The 15,051-nt window shown below is 43.5% G+C and overlaps 1 protein-coding gene across 3 annotated transcripts in view; it reads left to right on the top strand.

Moving 5' to 3' along the window:
• The window catches only part of rfx2 (regulatory factor X, 2 (influences HLA class II expression)), a 60,194-nt gene that overhangs the window by 42,372 nt on the left and 2,771 nt on the right, over nt 1-15,051 (top strand). For all 3 annotated transcript variants that reach the window (XM_020499019.2, XM_020499018.2, XM_031786065.1), the window contains 10 exons: nt 294-413; nt 728-849; nt 1,127-1,245; nt 9,219-9,331; nt 9,446-9,597; nt 9,715-9,812; nt 9,933-10,082; nt 10,197-10,405; nt 14,602-14,755; nt 14,964-15,000. In XM_020499019.2, coding sequence (XP_020354608.1) covers nt 294-413; nt 728-849; nt 1,127-1,245; nt 9,219-9,331; nt 9,446-9,597; nt 9,715-9,812; nt 9,933-10,082; nt 10,197-10,405; nt 14,602-14,755; nt 14,964-15,000 — 1,274 coding nt within the window. The remainder of the gene's footprint in view (nt 1-293; nt 414-727; nt 850-1,126; nt 1,246-9,218; nt 9,332-9,445; nt 9,598-9,714; nt 9,813-9,932; nt 10,083-10,196; nt 10,406-14,601; nt 14,756-14,963; nt 15,001-15,051) is intronic.

A 15,051-nucleotide genomic window follows, 5' to 3' on the forward strand; every position in this document is an offset into this window, starting at 1 on the left:
TTCTGCCCCTGAACAAGGCAGTTAACCCACCGTTCCTAGGTTGTCATTGAAAATAAGAATGTGTTCTTAACTGACTTACCTAGTTAAATAAAGGTGTAAAAAAAAATATATCTGATTGTTATAACTTGAATTCGGCCCTAATTAATCGGCCATTACGATTAATCGGTCGACCTCTAGTGTTAATGATGGATTGGATTGATTGATGTGGTGATGGTGAGTATTTATTCTGATAAGACTTACAAAGCTGAATACAATATTTGTTTATTAACCCCTAATGTTCCTGTTTGTTCCAGAGGCAACTCCAAATACCACTACTATGGCATTAGACTGAAGCCAGACTCCCCACTCAACAGACTGCAAGAGGACTCTCAGTACATGGCCATGAGACAGCAGCCTGTGCACCAGAAACAAAGGTGAGCCCTACCTCTCACATCCTCCTCTACTCTAGTTCTCTTTAATCTATACTGTCAGCTCAAGTTCATTTGTGTTTTTTAAGGAATTGACCTCATGTCCTCTGCCCAAAAACCCTTTTAGTGGACTCTCTGCAGCAGAGTGAAATGGTGCGCTCACCCTAATTTCAGATACATGGTTTATTTAACCTCTCACACCTGCCTTTATTCTCCACCCTTTCCTCTCCACTGCTCTTTTGTGCTTCCTCTCCCAGTCATCCATTAGTTCTTCCCAGCCCCACCCAACATAGCTGTGCTGCCTTCTCCCCTCTATGCAGGTTCAAGCCCCTCCAGAAGGTGGATGGCATGGGGGACAGCCTGTCAGGAGGCTCCCAGCATTCAGCCAGCACCCCAGAGCAGTCTGTGGCAGCCCAGAGCCAGCACCACCAGCAGTACATTGGTAAGGATCGCTGCTAGCCACACTGTAACACTCAGGCAGCGCATCATGTCTCCTGTACCAAAACAGAGCTCACATTAATGCCATAGTTTGTGAAGAAAGGATATAACGATGATGATAGGCTTTTAGATAGCTTGCATGGTAGCCTAGGGCAAGACTAGCACAGTTTGATCACTGGATGCAAGAATAATGTACATTTAAACATTTAAAAAATGATGATCTTGCTTCACAGGATTATTAGACACCACTTTGGGATTTAACTGTGTCATTGTGTCTGCAGATGTGTCCCATGTCCTGCCCCCGTTCCCCATCCCTGACCTGGGCACCCAGCCCCTCCCTGAACGCATCAATATGAACGACGTGAAGAAGTTGCAGAACCTGTACAGGGACCACTGTGAGGTACGTACACCACATTGCAAACTCTGAACTGCTCTGGTGTGGTCTAGTCTAGGGCAACCGGCGCTGCCAGAGAGCGAGGCTGCAGCCCTCAACAGGTGTCCTGTCCAATGTTCTTTCTAAGCTGTGCAGCTCCTGGAGCAGTCCAGCGCAGACAAATTGCCAGCCCATGCAGACGCACAATAGATTGGTCTTCACTAAAATGTACACTAGCTTTCCCGATTTGCTGTGGAAATTGGGATTGAATCAACGTAAGTTTGGTTTGTTGCATTGAAATATATTTAACTTCATGACTGAGTTGGTGATTTTGTTGTAGGCGGAGGAGCAGCTTTGTTCTCTCTTACTGGTACACGTGTTTTTTTTTTCTATCATCCCTGGTCGGAGAGTGGCCTATAATGCACATTTGAGATCACAGAGCAGCGTGTAGCCGCGTGTGCACATTTGTTGATATTCTTTGAGTTACTAGCCCGGTTATAGCCAACTTTGGTCAGGAATGGGGGAGTTTTTGCTTCCTACAAGAGCACATAACTTGAACATACAGTGCCTTCAGAAAGTATTCACACCCCTCGACTTTTTCTACATTTCCAATTTAAAATGGATTCAATTGAGGTTTTGTGCCACTGGCCTACGCACAGTACCCCATAATGCCAAAGTGGAATTATGGTTTTTACAAATGTCATTAAAAATGAAAACCTGAAATGTCTTGGGTCAATAAGTATTCAACCCCTTTGTTATGGCAAGGCTAAATAAGTTCAGGAGTAAAAAGGTGCTAAACAAGTCACATGGACTCACTCTGTGTGAAATAATAGTGTTTAACATGACTAGCTGATCTCTGTACCTCACACATACATACAATTATCTATAAGGTCCCTCAGTCGAGCAGTGAATTTCAAACACAGATTCATCCACAAAGACCAGGGAGGTTTTCCAATGCCTCGCAAAGAAGGGCAACTATTGGCGAAATCTAAGATAGTGTAGCAGTCAGACGTCTGTCTTTGTCCTGTCGTGTCCCTATATATGTATGTATATATCTTTTTCTTCGCATATCTTTTTCAAATATTTTCCTAAACCTCAACTTCTCAATACTCTCCTGCAACCCGCCTCACCCAATGTGGCGTGGATCTGTTTTTTTTCTGAAGTATTTCTATTTACTTTGGATCTGGAATCCCTAACTGAAGCTAGCCAGCTAACTACCTACCAGCTATCAGTTAGCAAACCATTGCTAGCGGTCATCAGCTAACCTTTAGCTCAGAAAGCTCTCGCCAGTTCGTACAATGTGACTCAAACCAGAGCATAACGGACTTATTTTTTTCTCTCTCCATATCCCCGGATTCCTACTGCAAACTCTGAACATTTTCATCTGGATCTTCCCAACTAGCTAACCGCAATCCCGGGTGACTACTCATGGTTAGCGTTTCCATCCCGGAGCAAGCACCAATTAGCCTGAAGCTAGCCCGGCTAGGGCTCCTGGGCTACCAATGAAACCCACTCCTGGGCTACAATATCCGGACCCCTTCTACTGCCGGTACGGGGCACGGAACCCCGCCGATCCTCTACGACTGGAATATTGACATAATCTGCCCGAGGATTCCAACAGGCCCCATAGGCGCGATGTCTGCTGAAGGCCCATTCTGCTAACCGCGGCCTGCTAGCTACCTAGACCTACTTGGAACCCTACAAATCCACGACTGGTCTATCGACGCCACCGCACAAAGAGGCAAAAACAGACTTACCTCCATCGCGATGTCCCCCAAAGGCCCTTCTGCTAACTTGCTAGCCCCGGTCTGCTAACTGCTAGCTTGCTTGCCCCGGCCTGCTAGCTTGTTAGCACCAGCCTACTAACAGTCTGAATCGCCGTGTTCCCAGTCAGCCCAACCACTCACTGGACCCATATGTTCACTTCCCTCGACACCATATGTGAATTAATTGCCCCCCATCCATCTTCTAATATTGTCCTACTAGGTGACCTGAACTGGGACATGCTTAACATCCCGGCCATCCTACAATCTAAGCTTGATGCCCTCAATCTCACACAAATGATCAATGAACCTACTAGGTACAACTCCAAATCTGTAAACATGGGCACCCTCAGATATCATCCTAACAAACTCGCCCTCCAAATACACCTCTGCTGTTTTCAATCAAGATCTCAGCGATCAATGCCTCATTGCCTGCATCTGTAATGGGTCTGCGACCAAACGACCACCCCTCAACACTGTCAAACGCTCCCTAAAACACATCTGCGAGCAGGCCTTTTTAATAGACCTGGCCGGGGTATCCTGGAATGACATTGACCTCATCCCGTCAGTAGATGATGCCTGGTTATTCTTTAAAAGTGCCTTCCTCACCATCTTAAATAAGCATGCCCCATTCAAAAAATGCAGAACTAGGAATAGATTTAGTCCTTGGTTCACTCCAGACCTGTCTGCTCTTGACCAGCACAAAAACATCCTGTGGCGTTCTGCATTAGCATCGAATAGGCCCCGTGATATGCAACTTTTCAGGGAAGTTGGGAACAAATATACACAGGCAGTTAGCTTTCCTAGGGCTAGCTTTTTCAAACAGAAATGTGCATCCTGTAGTACAAACTCAAAGTTCTGGGACACTGTAAAGTCCATGGAGAATAAGAGCACCTCCTCCCAGCTTGCCCACTGCTCTGAGGCTAGGAAACACTGTCATCACCGATAAATCCACTATAATTGAGAATTTCAATAAGCATTTCTCTACGGCTAGCCATGCTTTCCAACTGGCTGCCTCTACCCCGGTCAACTGCCCGACACCCTCCACAGCAACCTGCCATTTCTCCCCCCACCATTTCTCCTTCACCCAAATCCAGATTGCTGATGTTCTGAAAGAGCTGCAAAATCTGGATGCCTACAAATCAGCCGGGCTAGACAATCTGGACCCTCTCTTTCTAAAATTATCTGCTGAAATTGTTGCAACCCCTATTACTGGCCTGTTCAACCTCTCTTTCGTATCGTCTGAGATTCCCAAATATTGGAAAGCTGCTGCGGTCATCCCCCTCTTCAAAGGGGGTGACACTCTAGACCCAAACTGCTACAGATCTATATCTTTCCTACCCTGCCTTTCTATGGTCTTCGAAAGCCAAGTTAACAAACAGATTACCGACCATTTCGAATCCCACCATACCATCTCCGCTATGCAATCTGGTTTCCGAGCTGGTCATGGGTGCAACTCAGCCACGCTCAAGGTCCTAAATGACATCATAACCGACATCAATAAGAGACATTACTGTGCAGCTGTATTCATCGACCTTGCCTAGGCTTTCGACTCTGTCAATCACCACATTCTTATTGGCAGACTCGACAGCCTTGGTTTCGCAAATGATTGCCTCGCCTGGTTTACCAACTACTTCTCTGATAGAGTTCAGTGTGTCAAATTGGAGGGCCTGTTGTCCGGACCTCTGGCAGCCTCTGGGGGTGCCACAGGGTTCAATTCTCGGGCCGACTCACTTCTCTGTATTCTGTATACTTCTGGCCCCTCTTTGGACACTGTTAATTAACCTCCAGACCAGCTTCAATGCCACACAACTCTCCTTCCATTGACTCCAACTGCTCTTAAACGCTAGTGAAACTAAATGCATGCTCCTCAACCGATCGCTCCCCACCCGACTAGCATCACTACAAGCTGTATTTCTTAACAAATCAGAGGATTTAAAAGGGATCTTTATTTTTGGTAATTATATTTTAAAGATGTATAAATATCAGTCAATTTGCAGATGATACTAGCCTTTTTCTAAGGGATAGGGCGGCTATTCCCAATTCATTGCTGTGACTCCGTCAACATTGCCTCCATACCTGTTAAAAATTATTAAAAATATTTAGGAATTGTTATCACTAAATGTTTCAGATACTCTTTAAACATCGATAATATGATTAATTTCATCATAGTTTCATTAAGTCAGTGGCTGCAACGTGATATCTCAATTATGGGTTGTAATCAAATTTATTTAAAGCACTTTTTAAATCAGCCGACGTCACAAAGTGCTGTATGGAAACCCAGCCTAAAACCCCAAACAGCAAGCAATGCAGATGTAGAAGCACAGTGGCTAGGAAAAACTCTCTAGAAAGGCAGGAACCTAGAAAGAAACCTAGAGGAACCAGGCTCTTTGGGGTGGCTAGTCCTCTTCTTGATGTGATGAGTGGAGATTATAACAGAACATGGCCAAGATGTTCAAACGTTCATAGATGACCAGCAGGTAATAATAATAATAATAATAATAATAATAATAATAATAATAATAATAATAATAATAATAATAATAATAATCAGTGGTTGTAGAGGGTGCAACAGGTCAGCACTTCAAGAGTAAATGTCAGTTTTTATTTTATTTTACCTTTATTTTACTAGGCAAGTCAGTTAAGAACAAATTCTTATTTTCAATGACGGCCTAGGAACAGTGGGTTAACTGCCTGTGTTAACTGCCTTGTCAGCTCGGGGATTCGAACTTGCAACCTTTCGGTTACTAGTCCAACGCTCTAACCACTAGGCTACCCTGTCGGCTTTTCTAGCCGAACCTTCAGAGTTAGACCGCAGATGCAGTAGAGAGCGAGTCGAAAACAGCAGGTCCGGCACAAGGTAGAACATCCAGTGAACAGGTCAGGATTCCATAGCCACAGACAGAATAGTTGAAACTGGAGCAGCAGCACGACCAGGTGGACTGGGGACAGCAAGGAGTCATCAGGCCAGGTAGTCCTGAGGCATAGCCCTAGGGCGCTGGTCCTCCGGGAGAAGAGCGAAAAAAAGAGAATTAGAGGGAGCATACATAAATTCACACAGGACACAAAGACTCATGGTTTATCTAGAATAATTTACCCAAGTCAGTCCCTTTTTTTCTTTCTAGTAACACAAAGTAAATTCTGTTATTTAGATTTGTTTGGAGAAATAAAACCCCTTCTATTCGTAAATCACAATTAGTGAAAGACTATGATCGTGGAGGCTATTGAGTCGTTGGTGGGTGCTTTTAGAATTAATTGGTTAATATTGTCTGTCCAACTCTACCTCTGTGGTATCATTTTTAATAAACTTGGACTTAAATTCCTAATGAAATGTGATTTTGACCCTCAAATTACCTGTGAAGTTGTCTGTTTCACCAGCAAATGTTATTTTTCTGGAAAATGATATTAAAGTACAATTCTTTCCCCCCACAAAACATTGATTTGGAATAAGAGTTATTAAAATGAATAGGAAATCCATTTTCAAGGTCTTCGGTTTGACACGGGTATTCATTTTGTATGTGATTTGGTAGACAACATTGGAGTTTCGCCTGGTGTTCTATTAAAAAAGAAATCATCGTATTCACAGGAATGTCCCTGTATTGATGTGTAATATTGTTATTATTGTTGTAATAAAACATTTAAAATGAATTAACATAAGACCAAAAATATACGTTGCTTACCAAGACGTAATTTAATGTTCCTGAGTGACCTAGTTACAGAATTTTACAAATAATTGCATGTGTGGTGTACAGAGACAAGGTAGTCATTCAAAAATCTAAAATGCAAATCTAAAACCATTTCCACTTTGACATTATGGGATATTTGTGTGTGTGTGTGTGTGTGTGTGTGTGTTACTGTTGTCCAGTGACACTACAACAATTTTAAATTCAGGCTGTAACACATCAAATTGTGGAAAAAGTCAAGGGGTATGAATACTTTCTGAATCCATGTGGAAATGTTATGGCATTTGCTCTATTGGTTTTGTTGATAGGCCTATATTATGCTCAAATAGCCTATTAGCCACTTTCTGAAACTATAACTTAGTGTGTACAGCCTCTCTGTTCACAGTTAATGCGCACAGAATGCTCGCAAAAAATGTGTTTCTGCTCACCAAGACCTGTAATTTGCTCATTGCTGGAAAAAATTTGAGCGAACATTGGTCCTGTCCTAGTTGATGTATGAGGGAAGTTACATTTCAGAACTGGTGCTATAACCTCCTTAGTTACTGTTGATTGTGGCTGGTGAGAATACCACCTCCCTGGATGGGATATAGTGATGAGTGAGTGAAATGTTTAATGTAAATATTTTGTGGACTTTTCAAGCTACAGAGAGAAGGAGATGTACAGAAAGGGAGAGGGCCCTGAAGAGCTTAATTAAAGCGCTGAAGCCGTGGGTTTATGATATTATCCGTGGCCTCCCTCTGTCCGGCCACACCACGCTCCTTTTGTTCCAGCCTCCCTTTCATCTCAGCGAAGCCTTTAAGACATGCCAATTAACCTTTCAGCTCGCTGGGTGGACATCTTGGTGTCTTTGTGCTCGCCTCCCCCTGGGCCTTTGTGTTGCCTTGTCTGTGGATGGGCACATGGGCTCCTGCCTTTATCTGCCCGGTGCATTTCTGTCACTCTCACATGCTGTGTGTGTGTGCGTTTTTAATGTTTATGCGCTTTTCTCTTTGAGAACGATCTGTTTAACTTTATACTAGGTGGATTATTAATGGTAATTGAAATTTATAAAGGTAACAAGTGTACAAAGGACAAATCAAGGTGTAGTTTCAGGGAAAACGTATTCCTCACCCTGCATTCAGTGGAAACACAGATGTAGATTTGTTTGAACATTTGTTCCAACAAGCAATGCATGAATTACCTCTACATCCATCTTCATTGGCTTTGGCTTCCGTACTTGCATTTATTAATGTCAAAGTTGATTTTTGATAAGAGACAAATATCCTGCTATCAGCCATGCCAATGAAGCCTGCTGTTGCATCTGAGTTGAATGATACAATTAGTAATAAAAACTTCAGCCTGGAACCACATTATGAAGTAAATATCAGTCCCAGCCTGCTCCTCTCTCTTGCTTTCTCTCTTTCCTGTCTGTCTTTCTCCAGCATGCTGTTTTTCCTGTGTGGTAAAACTAGGGAGGTGAAACACTTGTTTGTAGGGGCAGGGGAATTCTCCTTTTTGTTTTGGAGTTCAGTGTTTAAGCTGTTGCTGGGGCAACAGTAAACACGGTTGCCATGGTGATTCTTGGAAGCAAAAACATATCATGTGATTGAAGGAAAGCCTATACTGTGCTGGGCTGTAACTGGAGACCGGGAGCATGTCCTGCCAAAGGAGAATCTCTGGGCATGGTGTGAATCATAGTGAAGAGAGACACTGTACCACAGAGCGCTGATAGACAAAACATACAGGACGCTCACTGCTGTCTATATCATGTGCTATTAAAACCCACCGTAGGCTTTCTGTGGCCTTTGTTTTTGGTCTCTTAGTGAAACGTTATATAAAATACTTTTTTTTACAAATTCTCACTGAAGTTGTCTCATTTTAGCCCATGAAATTACTGTAAATTTGTATAGTGAGTTAGTAAATCTTAAGTATAATAAATCTGTCACAGTAGAGTGTTGATTAGTGTGTAGCACATGCTCTAAGTTAGAGTTCAAACAGGAATGAGGAAGTCACGTGTGGGTGGGGAGTTGAGCCTGCCAATGTCACAGGGAGCTCTTATAGTACACACACTAATCATTAGGGCCAGGTGGATACTCGTATCGCCATATTTCTTCCATGGCAAAAACAAAAACCCGACGCAGACAACTCTTTGGTTCTTTAAAAACCTGCTGTATGCAAAATATTGTTTGTTTAAAAAAATCTGTGACTCTGGATGACAACATAATTGTTTCCAACGTTAGGGCTGTTTTCCTAAAGAAGTTAGGAAAAAAAAAATGCCTCGGGTTTTGTTTCCTTGCCATGATACCGCGACACTGGTATCGTCCTTGCCCTCTAATCGGTGTTATTAAAAAACCAACATTAAATTCATATTAGTTTAATTCGTAGTCACTTTCAAATCTGGTTCTCGTTGTGGATGGGATCAATGGGTTGGAAGGAAGGCAGCGTTAAGCTTGGCCTCTGACTCAAACTGAGGGTTCAGTTGGGAGGCTGCTGCAGAGAAACTTTGTTGTGTGTCTGGTTGCCATGGCTCCGCTTGGTGTGTTTTGTCATTCCCCATCCTCCTCTCCTCCCCTAGGCTACTCTGGACGTGGTGATGAACCTCCAGTTCCACTACATTGAGAAGCTGTGGCAGACCTTCTGGTTTTCAACAGCGCCATCTAGTGACGGAACCACCACCATCCCCAACAGGTCAGACCACTAAAGTACTCAATTTGAATTAGGAAAAACATGAAGGCATTATATGCATGTTTTCTGTGATTTAAAACTGTGCTGTTAGTGATTGTATGCTATGTGTGTCTGTAGTGATGAGGATATGGAGGGGGTGATCCCCAGGCAGAAGCTGATTGCTCTGTGCAAGTATGAGCCTGTCAAGCTGTGGATGAGGAGCTGTGACCACATCTTGTACCAGGCCTTGGTGGAGATCCTCATCCCTGACGTGCTGCGCCCTGTCCCCAGTACGTTCACCTGAATACCTTCAACACTATTACTACACTCCATCATTACTACTCCAAATCAAACACATACTCTTCCCCAGTCATTTATATTTATCCAGGTTCTGTTTTGTATTGCAGGCACTCTCACTCAGGCCATCCGCAACTTTGCCAAGAGTCTGGAGGGCTGGCTGACCACAGCTATGAGTGACTTTCCCAATGAGATTGTCCGCACCAAGGTACAGAAAATGCTCCAACATCCTGATAATGTCCCTGGATACTCCCAGATACAGTAGTAACAGTACACTGAGAGACATTCCATGGTGAAGTCAATCACCTCTCCCCTGTACATTTTCTAGGCAGCGGTGGTGAGTGCGTTTGCCCAGACCCTGCGTCGGTACACCTCTCTGAACCACCTGGCCCAGGCGGCCCGCGCTGTGCTGCAGAACACCTCTCAGATTAACCAGATGCTCAGCGACCTCAATCGTGTCGACTTCGCCAACGTACAGGTACACTTCTACCTATCAACACCTGTTGATAGTTCTGACTTCTGATTGTATGTCTATTCGTATGTGTTTGTACATATTATTTGTATGATGTGTTTTGTGTGTGTTGGTAAACAGGAGCAGGCGTCGTGGGTGTGTCAGTGTGACGAGAGCGTTGTCCAGCGGCTGGAGCAGGACTTCAAGGTGACCCTGCAGCAGCAGAGCTCTCTGGACCAGTGGGCCGCCTGGCTCGACAACGTGGTCAACCAGGTCCTTAAGCCCCACGAAGGTAGCCCCAGCTTTCCCAGGGCCGCACGACAGTTCCTGCTCAAGTGGTCCTTCTACAGGTAAGGACCCAATCTATAAACAGTGCATTCTGAAAATATTCAGATTCCTTGACCGTTTTTTACAGCCTTATTCTAAAATGGGTTAAATCATTTTTTCCCCCTCATCAATCTACACACAATACCCCATAATGACAAAGCGTAAACAGGTTCTTAGAAATGTTTGCACATTCATTAAAAATAAAAACAGAAATATCTTATTTACATAAGTATTCAGACCCTTTGCTAGGAGACTTGAAATTGAGCTCATGTGCATCCTGTTTCCATTGATCATCCTTCAGATGTTTTGACAACTTGATTGGTCCACCTGTGGTAAATTTAAATTGGTTGACATGATTTGGAAAGGCACACACCTGTCTATATCATGTCCCACAGTTGACCGTGCATGTCAGAGCAAAAACCAAGCCATGAGGTCGAAGGAATTGTCCTTAGAGCTCCGAGACAGGATTGTGTCGCGGCACAGATCTGGGGATGGGTTACCAAAAAATGTCTAGCATTGAAGGTCCCCAAGAACAGTGGAAATCGGGGGAGAAGTGCCTTGGTCAGGGAGGTGACCAAGAACCCGATGGTCACTCTGACAGAGCTCTAGAATTAATCTATACATGGGAGAACTTTTCAGAAGGTCAACCATCTCTGCAGCACTCCACCAATCAGGCCTTTACATTAGTGGAAGCCACTCCTCAGTAAAAGTCACATGAAAGCCCACTTGGAGTTTGCCAAAAGGCACCTAAAGACTCTCAGACCATGAGAAACGAAGATTCTCTGGTCTCATTGAACTCTTTGGCCTGAATGCAAAGCGTCACGTCCAGAGGAAACCTGGCACCATCCCTACCATGACGCATGGTGGTGTCAGCATCATGCTGTTGTCGTGACATGACTTTAACATTAATCTGAAGACTGTTATTTATCTAACTAACGATGTTCAATTGTTACCCGATTTTTGTTTTAATTATTCATTTAACAATGAACTCATTAAGATCTGGGGCACCACGAGAGCGGTTCTTTAGAGTTACCATCTCCCGAATTAAACTCTAAAAGGTCTTTACCTATCACGCCTATAGTAAACTTATTAATCATAACCTCATATCAGATCACCATTCTAAACAGTTGTAAAAATCCTTGCATCTGCAAAAACCAGAGCCTTACTTATATTCAGTACTACACAAATTGGTTTAATTATTTATTTACAAGCTAATTAAATGGGAACATAGGATAAACACCCACTCTGTACTGGTTATTGACTGGAGATGTAATACGCTGAAGACAGGTCCCTAGCAGAATGACCACCACATGAATGCTTGTTAAAGAAGTGCTAGAGAGCGAGAGGGACAGACACTTAACATTGCCACATTCAGAAAATACTCACGTACAATAACCATATATTTTGCACACGAACCACTGCCCGCTTTGAGCATGAAATCATGAATGTATTTACGTGAAATGCCTGGGATCTCGGTGAACGGGCCAATCTTAGAAAGGGGGTTGGGCCTTTTTGCGGCACGCTTGTAAGGCTCTGATTGTCCAAAATGGTTCCAACAACTCTTCTACTGTTGTCCTTTTTTTGTAGTTGCCCGGTATCCTGTTACTTGTCATGTAGTCCTGAACACAACTACAGAGTTGATTTTCCTTCCATTTGCTCTTGAAGATGTTTCTTTAAAGATAGGCTAGCCAGCTGTATCGATGGTTTCCCAGTGGGGTGATGAGTAGAGTAATACCATGCTCTGAGCAGAGCAACAGGATGGTCCTACTTAAATTCACTTTCAAAGATACCTTACTTAGGACAGCTAATCAGCCGTACCAGTGATTGTCCGGGTTTAAAAAAATAATAATTTTAAGTCTCCAACTCTGGTTGAGGTTCAAGCTTCAAACCATTTTAAACATGTAGCTGCGGCGTCACGCTTTTTCTGATTCAATGTGTTTTTTTTACATCAGAAAAGCAGAACTTAATATTTGGAACAGAAAGCTTTGTTTGCAATTACAGAGATCATACGTTTCCTGTAGTTCTTGACCAGGTTTGCACACACTGCAGCAGGGGTTTTGGCCCACTCCTCCATACAGACCTTCTCTAGATCCTTCAGGTTTCGGGGTTGTCGCTGGGCAATACGAACTTTCACCTCCCTCCAAAGATTTTCTATTGGGTTCAGGTCTGGAGACTGGCTAGGCCACTCCAGGACCTTGAGAAGCTTCTTACGGAGCCACTCCTTAGTTGCCCTGGCTGTGTGTTTTGGGTCGTTGTTATGCTGGAAGACCCAACCACGACCAATCTTCAATGCTCTTACTGAGGGAAGGCCAAGATCTCGCGATACATGGCTCCATCCATCCTCCCCTCAATACGGTGCAGTCGTCCTGTCCCCTTTGCAGAAAAGCATCCCCAAAGAATGATATTTCCACCTCCATGCTTCATGGTTGGGATGGTGTTCTTGGGATTGTACTCATCCTTCTTCCTCCAAACACGGCGAGTGGAGTTTAGTCCAATTTTTTTTATTTTTGTCTCATCAGACCACATGACCTTCTTCCATTCCTCCTCTGGATCATCAAGATGGTCATTGGCAAACTTCAGACGGGCCTGGATATGCGCTGGCTTGAGCAGGGGGACCTTGCGTGCGCTGCAGGATTTTAATCCATGACGGCGTAGTGTTACTAATGGTTTTCTTTGAGACTGTGGTCCCAGCTCTCTTCAGGTCATTGACCAGGTCTTGCCGTGTAGTTCTGGGCTGATCCCTCACCTTCCTCATGATCATTGATGCTCCACGAGGTGAGATCTTGCATGGAGCCCCAGACCGAGGGTGATTGACCGCCATCTTGAGCTTCTTCCATTTTCTAATAATTGCACCAACAGTTGTTGCCTTCTCACCTTGCTGCTTGCCTATTATCCTGTAGCCCATCCCATCCTTGTGCAGGTCTACAATTTTATCCCTGATGTCCTTACATAGCTCTCTGGTCTTGGCCATTGTGGAGAGGTTGGAGTCTGTTTGAGTGTGTGAACGGGTGTCTTTTTATACAGGTAACGAGTTCAAACAGGTGCAGTTAATACAGGTAATGAGTGGAGATCAGGAGGGCTTCTTAAAGAAACTAAAAGGTCTGTGAGAGCTGGAATTCTTACTGGTTGGTAGGTGATCAAATACTTATGTCATGCAATAAAATGCAAATGAATTACTTAAATCATACAATGTGATTTTCTGGATTTTTGTTTTAGATTCCGTCTCTCACAGTTGAAGTGTACATATGATAAAAATTAGACCTCTACATGCTGTAAGTAGGAAACACTGTGGATTTTGCAGGTTATCGAATACTTGTTCTCCCCACTGTATATAGCATGTGTACTTTCCAAGTTACAGTATTTCCTTTAACATTTTTAATGACATCACAAAATGATATTAGTGTTCTATAGATTGCCTCTTACCATTCCCCACGTTCCTATTTTGAAATATTGTTCCAGTTTTCGCTTTTGTACATGTTACCTTTTTCCCGCTGAGACTTATGTTGAGACAAAGAAAATTTAAAAACAAAACTGATGTGATGGTGTGTTTAGGGTTGTTGTACTGTTGGAAGACTCACAACCTTCAACAGAGACAGTTTTTGGACACTGGGTTGAACATTGCACTTCAAAACACCTTGATAATTGGCTGATTTTCATGATGTCTTGCACACGTTCAAGGCCCCCAGTACCAGAGGCAGCAAAGCAACCCCACAGTATTGAGCCTCCCCATGTTTGATTGTAGGGAGGGTGTTATTCTCTTTGAATGCTGACAAGTGGGCAAAATTGCCAGTAGAAAGGAGCAGCAAGCTCAGAAAGATACACTGTTTGTCTACAGTCATCTTGGCCAAAGACTGTGCAACCAAGTACTAGCTCCGTGCCAATCATTTTGTCCATGCCAACTTAAGTTTACAAAAATGAAATTGGGTCTGCAATGTTGACCATCCCAATAACAAGGTGTGGGGACCGTGTCTTTTCAATTTTAACTTATTTTAGAAATAGCTAATTATTTAAGAAAAGTGAAAGTGTGCCAATATCTTTGTTCGCAACTATATGTGCAGTATAAATGTAGCTGCTTTTCACTAAGGTGTGGGAATATTTGCAGGCTGATGAATGTGTTGATTAGCTTTGTGTGGCAGGGACACATTCAAGCTCAGTGGGGCTATGTTAATGTAATTTCTCTCTGATCGCCCTCTTTCTCTCCCCCACTCCCTCCCCACAGCTCCATGGTAATCAGGGACCTGACCCTGCGTAGTGCTGCTAGTTTCGGCTCCTTCCACCTCATCAGACTGCTCTACGATGAGTACATGTTCTACCTGGTGGAGCACCGCGTCGCCCAGGCAACCGGAGAGACGCCCATCGCTGTTATGGGAGAGGTGAGTGGGAGAGCTTTTATGTGCCTGTTTCCTTGAGCAATTCTGTGGAACTCCTGCAAAATTCACTGAAATTATAATTATGCATATTTAATCGCACACCAGGTTCCATGGTCAACGCTTTTGATTATGAGTAATATGGCCTGTTTGTTGACAGCATGTAAATCTGTATTAGTACATTACTAATCAGTTTTCCTCTCTTCTGAAACAGTTCAGTGACCTTAACTCGATGATGCTCATGGACAAAGGTAGGTCTGCTCCTAGTGCTGACTCATTTTCCCTATCAGTCTCAATGTGTT

The sequence above is a fragment of the Oncorhynchus kisutch genome, linkage group LG13 (genome assembly GCF_002021735.2).
Source record: "Oncorhynchus kisutch isolate 150728-3 linkage group LG13, Okis_V2, whole genome shotgun sequence".
Taxonomy (NCBI): Eukaryota; Metazoa; Chordata; class Actinopteri; order Salmoniformes; family Salmonidae; genus Oncorhynchus; species Oncorhynchus kisutch.